The sequence below is a fragment of the Thermobia domestica genome, chromosome 3, assembly GCF_964235325.1.
Source record: "Thermobia domestica chromosome 3, izTheDome1.hap1.1, whole genome shotgun sequence".
Classification (NCBI taxonomy): domain Eukaryota; kingdom Metazoa; phylum Arthropoda; class Insecta; order Zygentoma; family Lepismatidae; genus Thermobia; species Thermobia domestica.
This window is the reverse complement of record NC_137456.1, coordinates 310,665,863-310,693,225: the sequence shown is the minus strand read 5'-3', so window position 1 is coordinate 310,693,225 and position 27,363 is coordinate 310,665,863. Positions and strand designations below refer to the sequence as shown.

The following is a 27,363-nucleotide window of genomic DNA, read 5'->3' as shown; positions in this document are numbered from 1 at the left end:
TCAAAGTTGGCCCCTTCCCGTGCCCGGGGGCGGGCCAGAGGATCGAGTGTGGCATCGTTGGATGTCCCTCTTTGAAACGAACAACTTTTGTTATAACTTTTTTTTTAAATCCGATTTGTAATTTTCCAGATATTGCTAAAACAGAGCTTCTTCGTGGCTAAGCAGTTAGCGTAAACGCCTTTGGCGTGGGAGACCCGGGTTGAATTCCCGGTGGGAGCTCATGTGGTTCGGATTCCACGTTAATCAGTAGGTCCACGTCTGATATAGCCTTGCTGCTGAACGGGACGTTAAACTCAAATTCAAATCAAAATTGCCAAAAACAGTTTTATTTTAAAGTTACATATTTAAATGTTAACAGGTTTGAAGGAATAAGCTAATAGAAAATAAAATAGGTACCAAGGAAATAATCGGAAGAAATATACATACTAAATATTTATATAATGTATAGTTGGCAACACTGCATCAGAATAATACTTTTAATGCAAACAGAATGCCCTTGCATGTTGTAATACCAAAATTGTTTCAAAGGAAAATAAAATAAATTGTCAAAACACTGAAATAACTGTTAGTGTATGCGGTAAATAACCCCTTAGTATAGCGAACCATAAAAGTATCTCCTCCCCTAAGTGCTCTAATTCCATTACTTGGGGTCCAGGTAATTTGCAGTTGTGAGAATGCCTAGATACATGCAACCCAACTTACACGTATATTTTCTCGTCACTGATCCAGGTGTTTATGCGGGTAAAATTGTAAAGTAGGTGACTAACGAAACAGTTCTCCATTCTAAGATGAATCTCTATGGTTCGGATCGTGTTTTCCAAAGAACACCATATATTAATCTATATTGCTGTGTAATGTATTATTTCTTTATATATTGTATGTTTAGAGAAATGAAAATACTGACCACGCAAGAATCAGTAAATGCTTGAAAGTAACTGAAAATATCAAATCTAGAACAACTGCTGGAAATAAGTTTGTAAATGATTGCCTCTATTGAGAGACCTTCTCCAATTCTCCTCATTCCAACATCTTTTTCTTTTTGGAGGAGAGAAGGTCATGCTTGTCATACTGAGTATGTATTGAAATTGAAATTGAAACATTTGAAAATGTTTCAACCTGGCCGGGATTCGAACCCGGGGCCGCCGAATAGAAGTTCAATACGCTAACCACTTACCTACTGCGTCACTTCATCTTTCATCTAAACTACTAGCTAGTTAAAATCTTTGCATGTAAGAATATACAAAATACTAATACTCATATAAGTTGACGTTCCTTATGAGTGTCACAGTGATTTACTCGAGATTTCTTTCTTTAACTCAAAAGCAAGTTATGTAGACCTTCGTCAATGAGGAAAATATCACGAAACGTTCTTCAAGTTGAGGGTATCTCATCGTTTTTAACTGCTCCCGATTTACATTACTACTATTCTTCCTCATCGTAACTTCTAATTTCCCAAGAATAAAAGCCTCCAGACATTATTTTCGCATTCTTTGAATTGCATTAACACGTGTAGAAAAAGAAAGTTCTATTTTATCTTCCGTAACTACTAGTTTATTTTTTTAATCTTTGTATGAGGAATTTGTGGTAGATTGGCAAATTATGAAACTCGTATGGCAGAGAACCGAGTTCGAATCCGGTCGTGGCAATTATATTTTTCTTAATCGTAATTGTTAATCTTAATTGTTTACGTGATTACTATTCTAATTCTGTTATTCCTTTATTATTATTATTATTATTATTATTATTATTATTATTATTATTATTATTATTATTATTGGAAAGTTGAGACCTGGCTACATACATAAGTTCTTAGTTATTCAATTTGAAGTCTTTTTGTTGGGATGGAACGTATCTGAAATGGTGAATTGCTTAAAATATTAACATTTCTAGCAGTAGTAGTAATAGTAGTAGAAACAAGCAATTTCTGTGAAATAATAACCTTGTTTTTGATCAGTCGTAGTTTTGATTTATACTAACGATATGCCTTACGTACTCATCAATTGTTCGCAAAACACGTTACATTCCCAGACAGTACGAAGCAAGGTTAATACTGCTGACGTCATCTTGTAGGCCACTGTTGTATTGCGAGTGCACTGAAGAAAGTCTTATCAACACTAAAACCGAGAGAAATTGAATATATTCTACGTTATCTTACATTGGAAGTATCAACATTACAAATAATAAAAATTTCCTTTAATTACACGATGGGAATCGAACCGAGGGCCACCGGAATGTGAAACAACGCTTATCCTCCTACTCTAAGACCGCTGTCAATTAAGGGGGGAACTTTGTGTGAAGTGTCAAGCAAATTGCACACTTTTACTATTTCAATGTTGTAAAACTCTTTGTTTCGGTCGTAATAAAGTAGAGTTATGTAGAAACAATAGCCAAAATAATTCAAATCTAAATTGACAAAGTTAATTGTTGAAAATGAGTGATTGAAGTAGTATTAGTGGATATTGTTGCAGCATTTAGATATGAGGAAGTTTAACGTCCTGCGTACGCATTGAGGCTAATGTTATGTGAAACTACAGTTTAAATACATCTCTTCCAGTATGTCTTTATAATCATATTCTTTCACGAGCCAGTAATATACATTGCAGATTGTCGAGTTCAATGTTTTATCCAGATTACTCGATATTGGGGAAATAAAACTCTCTAACAGTTGGCCCTCGAAGACGCGTTGTGTCGTCCAAACACTCAAACGTACTTTTTATATATATATATATATTTCTGTTTATTACGTTATTTTGTATGGAAGTTTTTTTTTGTGAAAGGTAAAAAAAGAAAACATCATGTAAACAACCTAAAAGTCAAGCTATCCCAAGCTGAAAGCGTCGGTGGACCTGCGATGAGCAACTAGAAACCTTTTGGCAAAAATTAGATGCCCCGCAGCGACGATTGGCTGTGGCCCCACTTCTGTTTTGAAAATTATACCACCAGCGTTCCACCAGCGGTAGAGACGTGACGAAACGCCAATGAACCACAAAATTACTCCCCCAAAATATGTTAAATCTCCTATATACGTGATTTTTTTACATTACAGTGAGTCTAAAAACACTTAAAAAGAAAAAGTATCCTGACGCGGTCGCGAACCAACAACCTTACGACCCGAAGGCGAGTGTTCTTCCGACTTCGGCACGGAGGCGATGAAGAAGACGTCGCACAGTGGGGCGAAAACACAAAAAGCTGGCCAAAAGTAAAAAAACGAAAGTTAGTAATATAGGAATTTTTTATGTAGTTTGCTAGATTGATGTTAGAAGGGCCCAAATCCATAAATAGAATAGGGTTCTTACTTTATTCCGACTACCTGAGCCACTCTTAAGTAGACCCTTCAGCAGGTCAAGTGCGTAGAGAACAATAGAAAAATTGTGACGCGTCCGTTGAAACGGGTGTAACTTTCGAAAGCGTTTATAGTTTTTAAATCTGTAAAGTTTTCCTATATCGTACTGGTAAGTAGAATAAGTGTATCAAGTGAAAAATTAATAATAATGATGTAATAATTTATAATTTGAATCGCAAGTCAGGCAAAATTTTTACATTGTTTATATATTTTAACTTAAAGCGTTGAAAACATTATGTGCACCTCGTGCACCATGTTCATATTTTGTAGAATGGTAGTCTGAATATTAATTAATACTGTCGAGAAAAACGTAGCTGCCAAAACGTGCCAATTACGAAGCGTGTTGATGTTAATTATTGTTCATTTAATGTTACAGTGACAAGCCGTTGCAGTTATCATAACCGAACCAAATACCAATAATTTGTGTCATTTAAGTAATAATATATTTCTAATAAATAAGAAAGTAACAAGGAATTGTTCATCAAAATATGTGAAAAAAGTGAATGTTGTTAAAGATACATTGTGAAAATTACAAAGCATGTTGACATTCTTTTTATTCCGCCATTTTGGATCCGCCATTGTGTGTTTTTTTAAACTTTAGTTGCAGAATCGTAATCAGCAATCTCAATAACCCCTTTATCGCCACTTTGAGAACATTTCTACGAGTTTTTCGACTTTTGCAACTTTTATTCTACCATTTTGGATCCGTTATTTTGTTTTTATCAACTTTAGTTGCAGACTCGTAATCAGCAACCTCAATAACCCCTTAATGCTAAGTTTCATTCAGTTTGAATATAGTTATATTTTGGCCAGACTTTTGCGTTTTCGCCCCACTGTGCGTCGCATGGAAAGAAATAAATCATTGAGGTCTTTTTAATTTGGCTAATCAAGAGTGCTTCTGTAACCGTGTAAATTCGACGATAACCGTTTGGGATCAGATGAAATGCGTTCGCCATATAATTTTATAATAAAATTACGCGCGTCTATTTACTTTATTTCGTAGTTCTCCCATATTCACTTTCTAATGATCGGCGATAGTTGCAGTCATATAATTATACGCATAATAATAATAATAATAATAATAATAATAATAATAATAATAATAATAATAATAATAATAATTATTATTATTATTATTATTATTATTATTATTATTATAGATTCACGCGGACCTTCCCATACAAAAAATTAATAATTGCCACGACAGGATTTGAACCCAGGTAGCTGCAATGGGAGTTTCCTGCTTTTACATTTTTTTTTTCACAAATCGCCCCAACCAGGGTATTGTTCGCCACTGGCACCTCATGTCCTTTCCGACGTATTCCAAACACTACAGGGACACGTAGACAGAAATACCAAAGACAGTTAAAATTCCGATCTTGCTCTTCAGAGGAATCCGAACCCCTAGTGGATTGCACCTGATAATCAGAAGCCGAACGCCCGAGATCACTCGACTAGTGCCACTGGTTTCAATTTGCCATGAATTCTTCATATGAATATAAGAAAATAAACTAGTTGTTATGGAACATAAACTTAGAACTGTCTTTTTCTACACGTGCTGATACAACTCAAAGAATGTGAAAGTAATTTCTGTCGTCTTTTCTTCTTTCACGGTGTCTATCGGTCACGAAAGTCACGAAAGTCATGAAAAAGTCACGAAATCAAAAAACGGTAATGAAAGTCAAGAAAAAGTCACGAAATTTAGCTTTTGGGTCATGTTTTTTTTATCTGTGCAAATATATGTGTAGATAGGAAACTTTTGTTCTATAAAACGTCAAAATTCACCACCAAAAATGTCTCTGGTCGGCTTTAGATGCTACCAAGCAAACAAACCACACTTCTATCGCATGCATGAAAATTCGGCCCAATTCGCACTCAAATTCGCTCTTGAGAATGTTACTAAATTTTGTGGTTTGGGAAGGAAAAGGTCATGAAATTTTTAATTTTGGAATTTTAGTAGACACCCTGTTTGGAAATTAGAAGTTATGGTAAAGAAGAAATGTAATGTAAATCGGGACCACCCCTGAAACCGATGACGTAGCCTCAACTTGAAGAACGTTTCGTGATATTTTTCTCATTGAGGAACGTCTATATAACTTGTTTTTGAGTTAAACAAGGAAATTCCGAGTAAATCATTAAGACACTCACATAACCATTAGTATCTTGTGTATATTCTTCCATGAAACGATTTTAACTAGGTATTAGTTTGGGTGGAAGATGAAGTGGCGCGGTAGGTGAGTGGTTAGCACATTGAACTTCCACTCGGTAGACCCGGCTTCAAATCCCAGCCAGGTTGAAACTTTTTCAATTGTTTCAATTTCAATTTCAATACATAGTATGACAAGCAAGATCTTCTCTTCCCTAGAAAGAAAAAGATGTTGGAATAAGGAGCATTGAAGAAGGTCTGTGATTTACAAACTTATTTCCAGCAGTTGTTCTAGGTTTGATATTTTCGTCTATTTTCAAGCACTTTCTGACTCATGTGTGATAAGGGTTTTTTTATTTCTTTGAATATACAGTATATAATGAATAATACATTACATACACAGCAATATTGAGATTAATATATGGTGTTCATTGGTCAACATGCTCTGAACCAGAGAGATTCATCTAAGAATGGAAAAATGTTTTGTGCATCATCTACTCACATTTTACTTGCATAAAGACCTGACTCAGTGCTACTAACTGCTGTCAGTATCGAGAAAAGTTACGTGTAAGTTGGCTTGCATCTGTCCAGGCGTTCTCACAACTGCAAATGATCTGTACACCAAGTAATGGAATTAGAGCACTTAGGGGGAGGGGAGATACTTTTGTGGTTTGCTGTACTACTCTGAGGCCAACAATGCTTTTTTTTTATTTATAAGTAGAGAAAACAAAACACCAAAAAATAAGCAAGTTCGTTTCATAATGAATGGAATCAAGCTTGACGATACCATTTTTATTCAGATTTTTTATTCAATTAGAAATGATTTTTTTATCCAATTAGAAATGTTACAAAATGTGACAAAGATAATTTGTGAGCCTTCCAGGACCCGCCTTTGGTGTTCCTAGGGTTAATATTGTTTTCAATTTGGAAACTAATATTCTTTTCTTATTGCAGGTATTCTGAACTAACGATCATTTATGGAAGGGAATGGAAATGACTTTCCCTAATGTATTAGGATGTATCTGCAGCGGATTGTGTTTCATGAAAATTGTATATTTACTTAATGTTTTATCCTGCGGAAGTGAGATATACGCAGCGCCAACACTCGATAATCCTTACACATGTGAAGGCCTGAAAGCTAACATTTCCCAAACAACCAATGTGACAGCATGCAGTTTTGTCAACGAAACTGACATACGATGTATTGTGTATTCCGTAGCAGAGAAATCAGAAATAAATGTTAGCGTATCACAAGCTGTTCAGTTTGATAGTATATTCAATTACATTGAACAATATGATGCCGACAACGCTGGTGATACAGTCCAGTGGTGTATGGGAATAAAAAAAGACGTTATTACGAAGTTCGATGGTGTACTTGACACGAGATATATACGATTTGGCCTTCCTGATCTATTGACGCTATTACTTGCTACTTGGCGTGACTTAGAAGTGGATATTGAGTTTACAGGCGATATACCAGTAGCAATCATGACTTTAAATCGGACATGCTGGGAAAATGACAAGTAAGTTACATTCAAACTTCATCTAAAATAGAGAAGCGTAGTTAACAACGGATTGTCTTCAAAACTGTTATTACTTTTTCGCATGAAGTCTTTGTTTGTGTTGTAAAACATATCAAAATCTTACCTTGCATCACGGATTGTTGTTCATAGATAGATAGATATAGACATATAATATATATATATATATATATATATATATATATATATATATATCGGGTGTTGCAAAATAAGTGTTACAACTCTTGGGAGGTGACTCCTGCCACTCAGACAAGAAAAAAAAATTCTCTTGAACTTTCGGCTATCGGACATAGTTTCAGATCTACAAGGTGCCGAAAGCGTGGCAAAATGACTTTCGGACGCCAATAGTTCGGAAACTATCCAACGTAAAGAGGGCGGGTAAAAAATTTACTGAAGAAGTCATGTCTGCTGGATTGAATTTTGCATGTTTCACAATTCTACGATGCACACGCAAGGGATTCCCCAAAGGAACGTAGGGAGTCCCGGTTAATCTGCCAAATTAAAATTGGTCTAAATGGATATGAATTGATAGATAACAATAATTCGTTTGTGTTAAGTCGATATCTGGAACAAATACAAAATGGCGGATACCTTCATGCCTGTTGTGGGTGGTTGCATAATCGCCAGGTACGGATGCTGACCAACAGTGACGTTCTGAGTATTAAGTGTAGCGAATTTGTACTCAAATGTTCTAGAAAGACATCTGGAATGTCGGTAGAGTACAACAGATGAAGAAGGGTGATTTACATGTGTGGAGACACTTAATAAAAAATGCTCAGAAATGCACTCATACTAAGTAAACGTGAGTTCAAAGCGTCGGAAATGTAAGGAATAGCATCAAGAACATGAAAGCCATTGCCAATTCACCAATAATATTCCCTCAAACCGATGCAATATGATATGTACGGTTGCATACCAATAAGGATGCAACAACTGAGGTCAAGTTGAAATTGTGCGAGGGGATTCACTAAAACACTGGGTAAACTAAAGGAATGCCACTAGTGGGATCGCATGATTGATATTGAAATGTGGCCAATGTATGTGTGGATATCAACATGTAGCTAATGGACAAATGTCAACGTGTCGCACTACTGCTGAGACACCGCCCCATGTGCGAAAAATAGGAAAATAACTACTCGGGTCTTGAATCTGAGGCCGTGGGCTCCCAGTAGGACTGGAAATTGCGACCACGCGAGCGAAAGCGAGCGCTCTAGGCCTGAGGCATTAAGGGTGCCTCACTTTCACTGTATTCATTTCTTTGAGGAGTACCCACTTTGTTTGGCAAGCGCTCTTGTACAGCCTCCCGACATGCTTCTATGTTTCCTTTTGTTACTTCTACTGCACAGTTGTAAACAATCAGAGCTTTAAGACGTTTCTTCCTATCTCTCATGTCGTTTTATTTTCCATATGTATGGTGTTCCAGCAGTAGTGATACGTGTGCCAAATTGGTTCATTTTCGTCTTTGTCTTGGCATGTGCACTGTATGTAAGATACGAATTGCTGGAGGTATTTTCCTATATTTCGAGTACGTCATATGTCCCAGAGGACGTGGGACATGATACAAGTTTGTTATTTTCACGCTCTATCAGAATTTGAAACATTGATTAAGAGATTTCTTTTCATATGTGTCGCATGTGGGACAATGTTCCAAACAAAGAGGGACATTAATTCAATCGTGTTCTAGTTACGTTCTACCAAAAAGTGCACCAGATGTAATAGCAGAATTTACAACGTTATTTTCCTATTTTTCGCTCCTGGGGGGTGTTCCAGCAGTAGTGGGACATGTCATTTGTCCACTAGCTACATGTTGATATCCACACACACATTGGCCACATTTCAATATCGATCATGTGATCCCACTAGAGACATTCCTTTAGTTTACCCAGTTTCTTAATGAATCCCCTCGCACAATTTCAACTTGGCCTCAGTTCTTGCATCTTTATTGGTATGCAACCGTGCACATCATATTTCATCGGTTTGAGGGAATATTATTGGTGAATTGGCAATGGCTTTCATGTTCTTGATGCTATTCCTTACATTTCCGACGCTTTGAACTCACGTTTACTTAGTATGAGTGCATTTCTGAGCATTTTTTGTTAAGTGTCTCCACACATGTAAATCACCCTTCTTCATCTGTTGTGCTCTACCGACATTCCAGATGTCTTTCTAGAGCATTTGAGTACAAATTCGCTACACTTAATACTCAGAACGTCACTGTTGGTCAGCGTCCGTACCTGGCGATTATGCAACCACCCACAACAGGCATGAAGGTATCCGCCATTTTGTATTTGTTCCAGATATCGACTTAATACAAACGAATTATTGTTATCTATCAATTCATATCCATTTAGACCAATTTTAATTTGGCAGATTAACCGGGACTCCCTACGTTCCTTTGGAGAATCCCTTGCGCGTGCATCGTAGAATTGTGAAACATGCAAAATTCAATCCAGCAGGCATGACTTCTTCAGTAAATTTTTTACCCGCCCTCTTTACGTTGGATAGTTTCCAAACTATTGGCGTCCGAAAGTCATTTTCCCACGCTTTCGGCACCTTGTAGATCTGAAACTATGTCCGATAGCCGAAAGTTCCAGAGAACTTTTTTTCTTGTCTGAGTGGCAGGAGTCACCTCCCAAGAGTTGTAACACTTATTTTGCAACACCCGATATATATATATATATATATATATATATATATATATATATATATATATATATATATATATATATAGATAGATAGATAGATAGATAGATAGATATAGATATAGATATAGATAGATAGATAGATATAGATATAGATATATAGATATAGATATAGATATAGATGTATTTCCGCTGCCGCTGTGGCAATAGACTCGTGGCGTTAAGATGTAGGCTAGAAATCACCAGAAAACTATTGTCGTTCTCCTAGTCCTGTAACTGATGAAATACCCCCAACTATTCCAAATACGCATGGGCCCGCCTAGCGTAGTCACTAATGCTCTCACCTTTGGTGCAAGTGGTCCCAGGTTCGATTCCCGATGGGGACAGTCAGTTGAAAAATTGTAACAGCGTTTTCATGCCAACCATCCTGAGTGAGATTTTCCTGGATTTTTCTCATTCATACCAGGCAAATCCCGGAATCATACCTAACATAATGGTGCCGAGCCTCTTACTTATCCACTCCTTTCTTCCTCTCCAATTCCGCGGGCAGTGTGATCGACGAGAGACGTTATCCCTCATATGTGACGGGCTAACATGGTCATAGATGCCGAAAGGACAGAAATCTAATTCTAATATTGAGTACGCACAATTTTAACTTACACACTACTTTTCAGTTACTTCCTAATAACTTGTATCAACTTTTCATGAGATGTGGTTAATGTCCATTATATGTTCTCACCCTTTGTATAATTCTACATCAGAACTGTAAAACGTAAACTCAACTTAGACAGAGGGAATCTGGATCACATATGGGATGAAATGATACAAGGGCAAATTAAAAACTAAGAAGTTAAACACATTTATTTATTTTTCAGAACTCAAACAGGATACATTGTTTTATAAAGGTAGCCAAGAAAGTTCTGTCGCTCTTTTACCCACCACCTTCGAACATCTATATGTCACCTAAGACATACCTGAAAGATCAAAAATAGTCCCCATCAGCATTGACGACCTTCTACCAACGTTCTGAAAGGCCATGGATTCTATCGGAGTAGAACTTGGTGGGCCGTGAAGCGAAGAAGGTATCAAGTGCATTTTCCACTTCTACTAGGGATTTGAGCTGGCGTCCTCTAAGGTGGTTGTCCAAGGAATGGAACAGGTGATAATCGGACGGTGCAATGTCGGGAGAGTATGGTGGATGCAATAGTATTCCCCATCCAAGACGTACAATATTGTCCCGAGTTTCCTAGCCACGTGGGGCTTAGCGTTGTCCTGTAACAGGAGGACTCCTTTGCGATTCAGAAGCGCTGGCTCCAAAGTTTTGACCTTTTCTTGAACACGGCTCAATTGCTGACAGTACACAGTTACACTAATGCTCTGCCCAGCTGGTAGCAGTTCCTGATACACGATGCCGCAAGCAGTCCACCAAACACACGGGAGAACCTTCTTCTGGTGCAGTACTGATTTCGGCTGTTTTGGAACCGGTTCATGGGATGCTTACCAATGAAGATGGTGCCATGGAGCTTCCTGCAGGACCTACTTCTCATCACATCTCAACACCCTGTCCTCAGATGAGAGAGAAATGGATCCTTCCTCAGACGAGACAGCAAAGAAACACAGGTGTGTGCTCGCGTTGCCTTCTGGCCCGGAGTCAAACCATGTGGGACCCATCGACAAATGTTGTAGTGCTTCCCAAGTTGATGGAGGTGCAGCCGAATGGTTTCTCCACTCACACTGAATTGTAGTTCCAGTTCTTTACATGTCTGGCCAATGTTCGCCTTAATTGCTGCCTTAAGATCTTAATTTTGTACATATATTCGTCTTCCGACACGTGGTGCATCTTCGAGGGTTTCGTCACCATTCTTAAACTTGTTAAACCACCCCTGCACTGTCCGCGTAGTCACGACACCCTCACCAAAAGTCTGGTATATCTTCCGACCCATTGCATCGGCGTTTGTCCCAGTTTTAACTCGTACAGCATACATGCCCTTATGACGCCCTGTGGAGACCCCATGTTCACTCTGTCGTTACGCAAGTTCACGGTGGAACTGAACTGCCACAACCAGGTAGTATGTTGGATATACCCACACTAACAACTGACCTTCGTCGTATTTCCATTCGCATTGAAGTCACAGTGTGAGGGCCAATTGAACACAGATCTACAAAAAAGCAATAGAACTTTCTTGGTTACCTTTGTATATTATATTTATTGCGCTCCGTGTATCAATACATGTGCAAATCATATCTTAGTATAGAACATGTTAGAAAGCATTAATATGATTAGAAAATATTAACATGATTAATACATAATTATGTTGACATTGTAATTCATTGATTAATATATGGAAGTATTGTTTACATAAATGACATTAAGTAAAACAGATACAATAATTGTTGTAATTATTCTAGGACTATTGTTCACGTTCTAAATTAAGAAACTCATTGACAAAATAAAATGCACTATTTAATATTTTTTTCTTACTTCTGGCCTAAATTTATTAACATCTTGAATCAGTTTAAGAGTTTGAGGTAGATGACTGAACAATTTAATGGATGTCCAGAAGAAATTTTTCCCATGTTTCCAAAGGAAGAAGTATATTTTCCTTAGCTCTTGTATTATGGCTTCATTTTTGCATATTTACATTTACAGTTTTGGATATTTCTTGATTTTGTTTTACGCGTATTACACAATCTAGTATTTAGAGTGATGGTAGTGTTAGCACATTTAATTTTTCACATAACGATTTGAAGTTAGTTCTTTGATTATTTCGTGTGATGGTTCTGATAATTTTCTTTTTTACTTTGGAACTTTTAGAACTTCACGTGATCTTGTAATATTCCCCATAGCATAATTCTATGTCTTATAGTATATTCCACACCCGCATAATATAGTGTTATAATTGGAGACATTGACATTTTATCAGTTAATGAGCGAATTGCGAAACTCACTGTCATCAATTTTTTTTACACCGTAAAATATGAGATTCTGGTCAAATAGTATACCTAAAATGTTGACCGTGGTATCTCTATTTAGAGTTTTAGTATCTAGAATTACGTTTATTTCGTTTATTCTTTTGTTATTCGGTGGTTGAAAAACTATTTTGTTCTTGACACATTCAGCACGAGTTTGTTTCCCTAAAACCACCCTTGTAGATCATTTAGAGTTTTATTGTAATATATTAACATCTTTTGGAGTTCTCATCAGCAAAATGTGTCATATAGACGGTCTATACAGAATTTGGAAGATCATTTATATACATTAAGAAAAGCAATGGTCCTAGTACATTCCCTTGTGGGACTCCTAATTTTATTTCCTTTATATCTGATTTATAGTCACTTATATTGCCTAGTTTATAGCAACGAGAAATGTGTACAGCTTGTTGTCTTTTGTACAAATATGATTCAAACCACTTAAAGGCACCTCTAGTGCCATATCCAAATAACTTTCATAGAAGATATGATCAACAGTTTCAAACGCCCTACTTAAATCACAGAATAACCCTAATGTGTCGTAGTGCAGTAGATGTATTTTTATCCTTCAGAAAACCATGTTGTGCAAGCTTTATTCTTTTAAATTTTTCACAGAAATTTATTACGTGCTTTGCTTAGCCATAAGTAGTTTAATATTTTGAGACAGATGATGAAAGTGATATTGTCTCATTTGGCCTATAATTAGATACATTATAATTAGATAATTAGATGCATTATCTTTCTTGTTTGGCTTATGTCTGGTTATTACCTTTGCTATCTTTAATTTATGCAAAAAGACGTAAGCGCTTAGGGAGAGAGATTAATTAAATAAATAAGTAATATCCAGCACAAGTGGATACTTCATCAGCACAATTTTCGATTATGTAATCTGGTATTTCGTCACACTTAAAAAAAAAAATCATCTTAAGGTTCGAATGATAAAGTGTAAGTTACAAACTGTGATTACTGAGTTTTTTGCTATACTTTGTAAAGTTAGTTTATTTAGTTGAAACTGTGAATTTTATAATTTTTCGAATGGTTGTAGTTGTTGGAAATATTTTGTACTTTGATAGGAGAATATATTTGGTGCGGTTATTTTTAAGTATTAGATCAGCTGGTTTACACTCATTTCTTTTAATAATATTCCACCTTTCTTTGTTTTTATTACTGATTAGTGTATTCTATTTTCCTAGCACATCAGTTTCACTGCACGGAATGTTGATCTGTGTACTATTTTGTATTAACTATTATGTAGAGTGGCCACAAAGTCCCGTTACCTTTAAAAATAAGTGACATAAACCACTTAACGTACGTAAATAACTACACGGAAAGAACTTAATAACATAAACAACAATGCTTTCGAGAGTCTTATTGAGATAGGAAATATTAAGTGTCCAAAGATTCAGTCTGTAAACCGGCATATGAGAAAGGATAATACGCCGCCAGGTTCTGTTGCCGACATTTTACGGAGCATTGCACGTGTAACTTGACTGGTAGCTTGTTTCACAGCTTCTGTCAGTTCGGCAGTGGTATCGTAATGGTTTTGTGGAACGATGCCCTTTATGAATCCGCATAGCACATGATCACAGATTTCTCTTATGCACCCAACAAATTGCAATAACACGTTCTTCAAACTGCAATTGGAAGTATCAGTTCACACAATCTGAAACAATGGAAAACCTTACGTTAGCATTTATAAAGAAGTAAGGGGAAAACTTACAGTAGGATTTATCAAGGGGATGGTACTTTGTGGTTACCCTGTACATGAAAAGATTTTGTCAAGTTGTGCGTACTTTCTTTATCTAGTCCTTTTGCTTTTGTATATTCGAAATGTTTATGATCTGTGTTATCCATGTTTTGGTGTCATTCGTACGTATAGTTTTAATCTTTCAAGGAAAAATAATATAAGTAGTATAAGATTAGGATGTTACTAAAACCATTGAATGTTACCTTCAATTCTATTGTGGTTATACATTTCAGACCATTTTCGTATTGCACTTTGGCTTTAAATGTAGCTACGGTTTCCTTTGACAAATAGAGCATTGTAATGCGCACTTAATTTAATGATAATGAGTTTCCCTTAAGACAATTGATCTTTAAAAATTGTGCTGTATCATGATCAAAGAATCCTCGATGTTTTCACAGGTTAAATTTGTGTTACTGTTCTTTAGATTTGTCATTATTTGATCAATAATCGACTCCGATTTAACTATTGTTCTCGTGGAAAAGTTTACTGTAGCTTTCAAACCATATGTACTTAAGATTAGATTTAATTCATTTATCGACTCCGAAGTTTTTTAGATGGTTAATGTTTATATCACTATGTATTACAATATCATACCTGAATTTTTTTAGATGGTTAATGTTTATATCACTATGTATTACAATATAATACCTGAATTTTTTTAGATGGTTAATGTTTATATCACTATGTATTACAATATCATACCTGAATGTTTTTAGATGGTTAATGTTCATATAACCACGTATTACAATATCATACCTGAATGTTTTTAGATGGTTAATGTTTATATCACTACGTATTACAATATCATACCTGAATGTTTTTAGATGGTTAATGTTTATATCACTATGTATTACAATATCATACCTGAATGTTTTTAGATGGTTAATGTTTATATCACCACGTATTACAATATCGTACCGCGGGTAATTAAGTTTAGCAAGAAGAAAATCTATTTTATTTTAAAATCGCTTTACATCATTATTTGAGTACTATGTAAATAGGAATGAAAAGTGTAAAATGTAAGTGACAAAGTAGAACTCACTACAAAACATAAACTGACAAATAACTTTTTTCACTGGCAGTAAACTTTCGGTAAATAATATAGAATTTTACATAGCAAGAGCTCGAATTTGGGACATTAGAGCAAAAAAATTTATGTACAGGAGAATGTTTTTCAAGAATATATCTTAAGATGTGAAGAGTGAAGAGTATATATAAGATTGAAATGAACACACAACATAAATAGTGTAGTCAAGGGTGAGAACATAGAATGGACGTTAACATTTCAAGGAAAGCTGTTAAGTTATTACAAAGTGATTAAAATATTAGAAATTACACAAGGCCGCATAGGTTCTGTTGTTTTTTTAATTTGGGTGTTTTATATGTATTTGAACGTGCTGAAACCAAAACTGGCACTAGTTTTCTCATATCACGCAAGAATTTCTTACAATTCACGATTTATATGTGTTGATTGCGGTATGCATGTTTAAGCGTAATTCAAGTGATTGACGCAAGATGTCGCTAGCACGTGATGAAATTATCCAGGTGGTAATAAAGATGAATGTGCTTTAAATGTAGGGAAGTTTAATTAAATTAACTAACTGTTGCCTGCATGACTATTTAAAATATTTCTATATCAAACCTTGTTATCCCATTTCAAATACATTTCATATTTAATTGTCGCAAATCTTAAATGTGCTTCAATTGTACGAAATGTTAATCTCCTAGGTTAGTTTTGTTCTGTAGTTCGTTGAATACTGTGTTCCCATGGCATCTCGTAGTTGTAAGAATAGACCAGATGTAATTCGTTACATCTGTGGTGAATTTGTACCACGCAAACAGAGACAGAAAATTACAGATTTTGTAAGAAGAGCATATTTCGTATACTTCCATATGAAACTTGGAGATAAAGGTAAATCGTGGGTTCCACACAATGTGTGTAGATCTATGTGGAACACTGGTAAGCGCTCATCTATGCCATTCGCAATACCAATGGTGTGGAGAGAGTCCAAAAACCACAGTGACAATTGCTACTTCTGTTCCTGTGAAATTATAGGACACAATACTCAAAACAAGACAAAGATAGTGTATCCCAATATTCCCTCTGCAATAAGACCTGTGCTGCACGGACCAGACTTATGTGTTCGACACCTCCATCAAGTCTTGAGTTTGTCAGTGATCCTAGTTCGTACATCGATTCAGTAGAAGGTAGTGAAATAGAAGATGAAGTTTACAACCTTCCTAGTGCATCTCGTGACCCTATACCACTCACTCAAAGCCAGCTCAATGATCTAGTTAGAGATCTAAAGTTGTCTAAAGAATTTGCTGAATTTCTTGGTTCCAGCCTTAATGAAAATAATCTTATATTCTTTTCTGTCTGTCTGCATTCTCATTAAACAAAACATGTTCAGTTATTTAGTGCAATAAGCTCTTTAGTCTGCTAGAAGGTAAGAAATAAGGTATAATAAAGCAGTATTGAATACGGAAGAAGGCCCAAATTTTGACATTCATTTGTAAGAAAACCTTGTGTGACAGGGAAAATCTAATTCATTATTCGTAATCAGCTAGGAACAAAGAATTAAGTTAACCTATTAATCAAAGAACAACTTTTTTTTTTTTTTCAATTTGCAATCCTGTGTTATTGTTGTTTTTTAAAATTGCTCGTGTTCAGTATACTTGGGAGTATTTCTCCAGTTACATTACTAGGACAACAACAATGTTTTTGTGATTTCCAGCCTACATCTCAACGTCATAAATCGTGGCCACAGAGGGGGACCGAAATATATAGTGGAAATTAAATTCTAAATATGAACAACAGTCCGTGGTGCAAGATAAAGATTTTGATTGTGAATAATGCACCTTATGGCAAGCATTAGTAATTATAAGTCTCCATATCTTATAAATGATAAATGTTTTCACTGTTGAGCACCGGTACAAATCTATTTTGTAGAAAAATGACTTACTAATATACTTAAGCGACTGCAATCTACTTATGTCACTTTTGGTAGATATAGCACGAATAACTTTCTCCGCAACGTTATAAAAGTGATTGTTTAAGCACTCAAAAAACAACTTTAGGTCATTTATAGTTAAGTTGCTGTCTTTTATACGTAACTATTTTTGTGTTTTCTTATACCTTTCCTAATTTACACTTTCTTATGTTTTACGATTCTTCACATTTATTATACGTATTGTTGATTTTATTACTGTAATAGTTCTTCTTGGCTTTATTAATGACTTTTTTGTACAAGGATTTATATTTTTTAGAATATTCAAGAATTTCTAACTTATTCGCACGTTTAATAAGATTCAACAGCTCATTTAGTTTCATACTAGAAATTCTAATGCCATTTGTAATGCACGGTTCGTTATGTGTGTTATTTATTTTTCCTTTAGACAAAGAAAAGGCGCTTTCAAATAATACTTTAAATTTATGAATGAAATATCTGTATATGTGATTAACATTAGATCTTACATTTAAATTACTTATAAAATTTTCGTTTTCTAGTAGAGAGAGAAATTTCGTTATTTTGTGTTTATTTTAGTGTCTTTTCCCTAGTATCCTTATAGTTTGTTTGCTATCTTCGGAGAAACGTGTCAAGCACAACGTTTCTCTCATGTGATTATTTAATGTCGTTTCGAGTTAGCGGTCTGCAACAATTTAGATGAAGATTTGTAAACATAATCTCAATTGAACTGCAGAAAGAAATCGTGAAATGAGTTGGTTCAAATATTGTAATATATAAATTGAAACTTGATAAAGTGTTGAGGAATGCATCGTGCATTGTATTTCATTCTTTTGTTTCTATATGAAAATCACCACATAATACAGCTGTATCATAATACAACTGTATATAGATAAGTTCATTTGAAAGTTGTATCTTTTTGAAAAATAGAAACGCTTTGGAGTCTGGTGTGCAATATACTACAATAGTAGTTTGCTTAATTGTTTTGTTTGTTAATTCTATTGCTCTATATTCAAAATGTCTATCAACTCTTTCTATTTTGTCAATTACTGTGGAGTGTGCACTGCTTACCGTGTTTATCATTAATATACGAACACTCCCACATTCCATTGTATTTCTACAGTTTTTAGACACCAAACTATAACCAGGAATAATTATTTGTTTGTTTAATTCAGGCCAATGTTTTGATAGACGGGCTGTGGTGGCTCAGTGGTGGAGCGTTCACCCGTGGTTCATGAAGAGGTTCTTGGTTCGACTCCAGCTCGCGCCATGTGAAGTTTGTTGTGAGCAAACAACGTGTGCGTGGGTTTTCTCGGGGTTCTTCCGTTTCCTCCCACTTTCTTCATTCCACTATTTGATTAATTTCTCATCATCACCGTCTCCTTTAGCCTAGCCGGCATAAGCGTGCCACGTAAAACTTAAACATTTCATTTTTTTGATAGACATAATGCATCTATATGATATATATCTTTAACATAATTTCCAGATCAATTTGTTTAGTCCGAATATAGTAAGGATTGGTTTTGGGTTGTGAAAGTTAGTGTAAAATTTAATGGCTAAAATTAAGAGCATGGGGAAATTAATATATTATTACGAAAAGTAACTGCTTTCAAGTAAAACTGATAATTAATATGTAAAAACTAAACTTAAAATTTAAAACAAAAATGATGAAAATTATGTGTCTTTTATTTTAATTTTACTTTTGTACTTCTACAAAAGATATTATATATACTTATACATAAGCCAGTTCATCAAATACTGTTGTGGGACCGGTTGAGAAGTTTTTGATATAAGTCGGAAATAAATCCTTGCAGAATATTTATTTCGAGTTTGTGTTAATAACTATTAATTCTGTAATCGTTATGATTTTTTTACGATTATCAATTAAAATTTGACTCCTGAAAATTTTAATTAATTAAATTAAAAATTAACAAAAATTGGTTGTTTAATTTAATCATTCTTTTTAATTGATTAATTAGAATCCTGTGTTCGTGTATCAATAGTACAAATAAAGTAATTTGTGTAGCCGTAAGTCGCATTGTTCGATACCACGTACCAATATCTGCAGTAATTTATTCATAGAAAATGAAAAATGCATGTTGACAATGTTGGTAATCCTTGCGCGTCTCATACTCGGCGTCTGTTCTTCCTGGCGTGGCGTTGTTTGCTAAAGAAGTTTTGTCCTTAATTGATTGGATCCTTCATATAACTAAACTTATCTTTATGTAACTAAACTTATCTTCATATAACTAAACTTATCGTCATATAATTATACAAGAAAAAGTCACAAAGATCTTGATACTCAACGTATGCGTGCGTGCCTGATTATGAGGGAAAACCACCAATCCAACGGTGCGGTAATTCCTCGTTTAGGTACCACGAACACCTTTGTGGAAACGTGGCAGGGCACCATCCAACTGTAGAATGAGTTAATACAGGGGTGCCCACAAGGGGGGGCTATGACGCAAACTGCGTCATTGAAATATTTGGGGGGGTAAAAATCTATATAAATATGTTTGAGAGGGTGTAAAAATTAATCGAAAAGATTTTTTTTTCATGGAAGAACACCTACGGATAGGCAATTGAGGATGGTGCGTCATGGACATGAGGGGGGGGGGCACCACTGGTTAATAACGATTAGAAAGGTAAGACGATAGATAATATACAAGTATGTAATTAATTTGTTAAAAACTAACGATTAAATTAAGCAGATCAGAGATCTATAAAAATAAATAAAACTTAATAACTCTTGTGTGACGTACCGCCACATATTAGCGAGAAATTTATACCCCGCCGTTTCTTTTTGCGTTGATAAACTCATAATAGAAATTCTATATTTAATATTTTGCGTTCGGTTTAACTTTTGCGGGCCTAATTTCTCTAGTCTCTTTCTTTAGGGTTGCTCAATCGCTGCACGAAGGAATAGAGAGTGGGTTGTAAGCTATTCGTATGCATTCGTTTTTTTTTTTTTTTTCATTAAAAACGTGGGGAAGCGAATTGTGTTTTTCGTAATTTCTCGAAAAGGTGAAAATAACGCGCCATCCTCTTTGTACTAAACAATTGGTTTTTAAAAGTGGAGGTGCTTTTCTCCAACTGTTGGATTTTAAACAAGTATAAAATAAAATTGGACGTTCCATGTCTGAAACGTATATAGAAAAAATTGTATACAGGATTATTCTCAAGAAGTTACCAATGTTGATCTACATGATCGATGTGAAATACAAACTATCCATTCTTCATCTGGGCTAGTGCATGTTTGTGAAAATCAGTCCAGGTAGGCCATGACGGGATTGTAATTTATTTGTGAATCGGTGAAACAGCTATAGAGCGTCCCACCCTTAGATTGCAGTACAGGAGTAAATGGCAATGCTTTTCCTTATGCCCATTGTTGCCAAACTTAGCCTGAATTTTAGAAATTGTTTCTTTTACTAGGTATGAATAAATTATTGTAGAACATTGTATTCTCTATTAAATAATCTGTTTTTCTCGCATCAAGAAGAATTTTCAAGTATTGAAATAAATTGAAAGAGTGAAATCTTGCTAATGGCAAATTCTAACGTCGCGTTAAATATATCACGTCATAAGTTCGGAACTCTAAGAGATACAACGATGAAACTTATACAGCTATTAATACCATATTTGGTGCCAATGTTGGAAAAGTTTGCATTCAAAAAAACTTTTTGAATTTTAAAATAAAAAATAAAATGTAAGAGAAAGTGCATATACTATTCCAATGCAATATCTAAAAAGTTGACTAGTGAGAAACTTTTTTATTTTTCAGGTTAGATGGGGGGTGCAAAGCGAGAAAAATATTGAGAAAAGATTGAAGTTATTTTTAAAACAATTCGCAGGTCAATATCTTTCTTTATTTAGGTTTTATGACTTTTAGTGTTAAGCATCAACTTTCCAAAGCGCGCGCATCTGACCAGAAGAAAAGCAGTGATAAATCTTGCTGATGATATTTTCCTTATAATGTTTGTTTTAAAGTTACTGATGTCGAGTATTGTGCTATAACGATGAGTGTTTACTGTTGACGGTATGCGAGCACGAATCTACTGCTTAACGGAAGCATATTCGCAAAATCGAATCCTGGACCTCACCTACGATAAACATTGCGTCAACTCCACTCAATCTTACGTTCCACTACTTACTTCGCTCGTTTTCCTTGAGTTGCACGCACACACACACACACACACACACACACACACACACACACACACATATATATATATATATATATATATATATATATATATATATATATATATATATATATATATATATATATATAGATAGATAGATAGATAGATAGATAGATAGATAGATAGATATAGATAGATAGATAGATAGATAGATAGATAGATAGATAGATAGATAGATAGATAGATAGATAGATAGATAGATAGATAGATAGATAGATAGATAGATAGATAGATAGATATAATATGACCAATATCTATTATTAATAAGTCTCCTCATTCCTGGTGATAAAAAGTTATTAGTTTTGTAATTGATTCATTTATAGTAGTCCTTAATGCTGTTTCAGATGCTGACAATTTTGACAATAAAAGTTGGTTTCGTTTGCAATTCCACTTCTCTTATTTACTTTGAATACACATAAAAAATGACAAAAGCGATCATAACAAATAACTTTATGAGCTCACAAAGCAGAATGAAAGGCCTCTTTATTCTCTCCCCCCCCCCCCCCCCCAATGCTTCTTTAGGAAGCAGGGTTTGATAATTCTGTTTGGTTTTGTTTCCTCGCCCAACGATCTGTATCTTGTTGGCTGTCACTATACGTGATTTAAAGTCACAACTTGCGCGTTTGTTTAGAACGGACATAATGGGGTTTATTTTCATTCTTCTTCTGTTTCCAGACTGATAGAGGTGTCAGAAGTGAGTATAGGAACTAGGGAGGTTCAGTTCCTATTCACCATTGTATTTATCGTAATCATCATCATCATATTTTATTGACAGGCCACTTGCTGCAACTCAGAAGCTTCCACGGTCTTCGGTTAACCTCTTCGTCTTCACGTATGATTTTTCTATTTTGATATCGTCCAGTAATTGTAGTCTCTTTTCGTCTCTTCCCTCTTTTCCCTGCCACCATACCCTCTAGCACGTCCTTCATGATACAGTCGTAAAACATCGGAAGTGGGAAGAAGCCGCCTTCACAATATACTTTATGATGTAACTTGTTTGACAAACGGAATTGGATTGGCGGATATTTTGCTTACACAGACGAATGAGCGTTCTCGTACGTCACATTTTCTCGTCACTTACCACTATCACCCTACTCCAGTTTTCACTCTTATCCAAATTCAGTAGCAGTATCTTACCCATTGCTATTCCTTAGTTTGCCGTACAATCGATACAGGAAATTTGTGTGTGGAACTGTTTAGCCTGCCATTTATTTCAATCATATGTTTTCTATTCGTTTCATATGTTCTCTCGATTTCGTATTGCTTCCATCAAAATTTTATTGCAACGATTTATAAACCATCATTAAAAAAAAAAAAAAAAAAAAAAAAAAAAAAAAAATTAACTTCTAACACAAAATTGTTAGACTGTTATTTCGTACCCTCCAATTCGCCGTTCTAAATGAATTTGCGCGATTGGAATGACAAAAGAGTTGAAAATATATGAATTTAAGAAGGATTTATTTACAGACTCATCACTCTTTCTGTCTTTCTTGTTCTTCGAAAGAAAACATACGGCGGAAGAAATGTGGCAACAGCGCGCTCTATTTACTCTGTACTGCAATCTAAGAGTGGGACGCTCTATAGGAATGGTACAGATCTGATTTACCTTCGATTGACATATTAATGCACCATATCACAAAAATATATATCGTATAAATGCCTGACAGCAAGTTAATAGTGTAAGTTAAGAATTAATGTTTTGCAGATTTTACGTATTGAAACATGGCAGTTATATTGTTTATATTAATAGGCGTAATGATAAGTGTTACCATGTGGGAGTAAGTTTAATTGCCGAACTGCTAGCCATGTAGGAAGTTGCTGTCAGGGGTCGCTCCTTGATAGGGCGACCAAAATTAAGCAAAATGCCTTAGCATCTTGACTTGCCTCTAGTGCTCCCACGATATGTCAACAATGCGCTCTTGTAAGTAGAATTCCGAAATCATAACAATTAAGTTTTGTCCTCTAAGCTGAATTAAATAGTAACCAATACCATATGAATGTCTTCAATATTTATATGCATGTGTTAAGTTAGTATATAAGTGTCATTTTTTCTTGCGTTATCGTGTTTGTTTAGTAAATTCTCATGTTTACATTCTGAAATGTATCCCATATCTGAAATCGGATACGTTATATTATATTGACCGATAATTAATGCGCAGTTATACTCTCTTCACAAGATAGTCGACTTGTTTTCCCTTCCCCCAAGAGAGGGCTGTTCTAGAAATTTTGTTTTCCTTAGAGAACAGATAGTTGTGTTGTCTTAGAGTAATAAATAATGACGTGGTAGGAACTGTCAATAACACCTTATAAATTAAAATATAGGATAATAATATAGACACCTAGCAATTGAAATATGAAGTACAATCCTTGTCGCTTCGAGTTACTGTTTCATCGCCGATACTAATAATTAGTGGAAGTGTTTCAACCTTCATTGATCAGAACCAGCATTCCTGTTAGCTGTTATTAATGATATTACATCAAATTTTGGCAGCCTCAATAAACACTAGCCAATGGCTAGGCAGAGAAAGTAAAATTTGTTACGTGGGTGTACCAATCTTGTAATGTATATGCCATTATTTACTTTACGCTGGATAAGCATATTGAAGTGTAGCTATCCTTACAAAAAAAAAAAAAAAAAAAAAAAAAAAAAAGCCTTTTGTAGAATGATGGATAGGTAAATTGCTAGTATAATTATGCATGGGTTCAAATGATAGTAGTGAGTGTTCTCTAATAAATGACAGTGTGGTTTAGTAATTGAATGAAATAAGCTTTTTTATGTGTAGGCACCAGTTACTCCATTTATTTACGTTGTGACTGTTACTTTGTTTGTGTAGCCCCATTGTAAGTTTAACTACGAATCTTGTATATGATGTTTAGTCCCTGAGTGGATTAGAGCGCAGCTGTATGCGCCTCTTTGTTATAATTCATGGTAATTGTGAAATACTTCGTTTAAAATATATTGAGTTTGGGGCTCTTCGCTTCAAAGATGCAAGGGATACCGAATTTTATGGTTTATTTGGATATGGTGCCTTGTTTTTTTTTTTCTTTCTTTTTTTTTTTTTTTTTTTATATGCTTCACTCAGTACCATCATGAGAGTATCCATCGTAGCAGTATATGATCTGACAGGTTGATTTTCATCTAAATAATGGAGATAGGCTAAAATAAATTCATATCAAGGGGGTAATCTACCTAAAATAAAATAAATATAAGTCATCTAATATCTGCTGAGTATGTCTTAGCAAGTGATAGGCCACCTTTTTCAAATTGATAGGCTACGTAACTATACTTTCTCTGGATTTCAACATTTTGCCTCCATATATTTGTCAAAAAAAAAAAAAAAAAAAAAAAAATCCGTAAGTGGTCAGAAGTCGAGTGCATATTAGATAGTAGAAATTATAGTAATTTGCTTGCTTGACATTTGATAAGTTCTATCAATACAACAGAAATTTTAGAAACTAACAACGTTAGTGGTCCAAAATAGTTCATACGCTAAATACATATGAAGTAACTTGTTTCTCATGAGCCATGAGTTTATGAAAACAAAATTAATGTTTATAGTTGTAGTTGAACCCAACATTTTTTCGTTCCGCCTTCGTGTTAGAGACAGTTGAGTAACAATTGAAGGATTAATGTTATAGATTTATAATATTTCATTTATACTGCGTGAGTGTGAAAAAAAAAGTTTAAGATATTTCGCTATTTAGTAGCTATTTTTGATTTCTACTCTCATTGAAGAGGGCAATCTTAAAAATCAAGGTTATTTTCGGCAAGTGCAGTGCAGCTCATTCTCTTGCCTACTTGAGATTGGTAGTTTTGTGAGTCTATATGACTATTTAGAAATGAGATCCCTGTTTGCATTATAGGAACATTGAATGCTTTAAGATAGTACTAGTTTCGTAAACCCAGAAAATACGAAACGTGTTACATTGTTGCCACTAGTAAGTTATCATAACTTAAGATTTTAGTTCGCATATTTATGTAGGATTTTGTTATTTAAAGTTGAGTTCATAATGTATCCTCATGCTTAGTATAAATAGTCGATAATTTTCATTGAATGCCAGTATAAAACTGCACACTTGGAAAATAATGACAGTAAATTGACAAAAGCAAATAGTAAATCGAATGGAAGTTTTTCACCAAAGTCAATAATCTTTGAGTCCTTTCTAATAATATTAAGAGATGAAACTGTATAAGTGAAGTAACGATGGTGAATGTTCTGTATTATTGACCATAAATTGATATCAGCTTATGTAATCCAACCGATAATAACGATAATAGTTCTCAGTTCACTTATTAAGGTGAATGATCAGATAAGCCGGATATTTTTTTTCTTTAACGATTTATAAATATATATTGTAAAACCTAGCTATATAATAATCATTGGGCTTGAAGCCGGACTACTTCTGCTGAAGAGTTAGTGTAACTTATCCAGATAATAATTTCAGTGTTATTTTGCTCTTTTGAATATATGTTGTTTGATATAAAAAGTTTCTTAATGAAACTCCCTTCAATTTTCTCCACTTTTGCGGTTTACTACCAGCATTTAAGTTTATAAAGCATATTTCTTTTACTTAATCTTCCTTGTCGGGATTTTTTTTTTTTTAAGTGGTATCCCGTATGATTGATCGTATGGAACCTCGTGAATACTTTCTCTAATGCACGTATTTATCAACGTAACCTAACGTAGATTAGAGTACTTACTATTTCGTGACGTATTGCTTAGAATTGAGTAACCTACATGATTTATTCAATCTTTATGAACAATTAGTGTCTCCCGAGATGAAAGACTCAGACCCTTAGTTAAACTGCAAATGATTATGCCTGAATTTTTATGTATATAAATATATATATATATATATATTTGCTTATTATACTATATTCTACAGTGAGACATGTTTTAATGCAAAACAATTTAGTCATTCAAGTAAATCGAGGAGAGTTCGTTGCCTCTGATTAAAGTTGCCTCATTTACCAATGCGTTTAAAATACTCATTTTCACTTGTATCCGGATGCACTCGAGTATTTAAAGGAAATAAATGAAAGTTATCATTGACTTCCATACATGGAACTTCGATGCGCCGTCGTAACTGCCATCTATGATAAAATAATGTGAACTGTTTGTTTGACAAATTTTGCCTGTTGCCATAAATTGTATTATAATTGTTATTAAAAGATATATTATTGGTGAGATGTAATACGAGTCGTCAGGCAATCCTCGTTAATTTAATATCAGTGCATAGTAAAGATCTGTAAACCGTCAGTTCTGTTAGCATTGAGTGCAAGCTGAACCCAAGTGCAAGTGAATCCAGTACCAAGTAGTAAATTTATCAGTGAATTTATTAAGTCAGGCCTACCTTATGAATTTAGTGCAAGTGCGTGTTAAACAGCCTTTTGCCTCGTAGATCTTTATATCGACTAACATATAACAGCAGCTCATAAGATTATTTACCAATAATGCATTATATTCATCGAACAACCATGTTCATCAAAACATCAATACATTTAAGAACCCGAACTATTCAGCTAACGGTGTTTGTTCCCCGATTCAAAGGATAGTAACTCAATCTAACTACAATCATTTGACCGATTTATGACAAGGAGATTTAAACTGTGCAAACAATTAGTTTCGAGGAAATATTACTTCACTTCGAAGTAATTCACAAAGGAAAAACTTAATGTGGATTAATTTCTTCAAGTGCAAATAATAACTTACCAGTATTACTGTACATAGATATATTGGGTAAAATATTGAGCAACGAACTGGAAAGATTCTTCATGAGATACTAAATGACTGATATTACACGA

At 34.7% G+C, this 27,363-nt stretch overlaps 1 protein-coding gene across 1 annotated transcript in view; it reads left to right on the top strand.

Moving 5' to 3' along the window:
- LOC145681144 (toll-like receptor 2) overlaps window positions 1-27,363 on the top strand; it is a 66,371-nt gene that overhangs the window by 6,856 nt on the left and 32,152 nt on the right. The window contains exon 2 of the mRNA XM_081752580.1: window positions 6,444-7,012. Within this exon, the coding sequence (XP_081608706.1) occupies window positions 6,477-7,012 (536 nt within the window). The 5' untranslated portion in view covers window positions 6,444-6,476. The remainder of the gene's footprint in view (window positions 1-6,443; window positions 7,013-27,363) is intronic.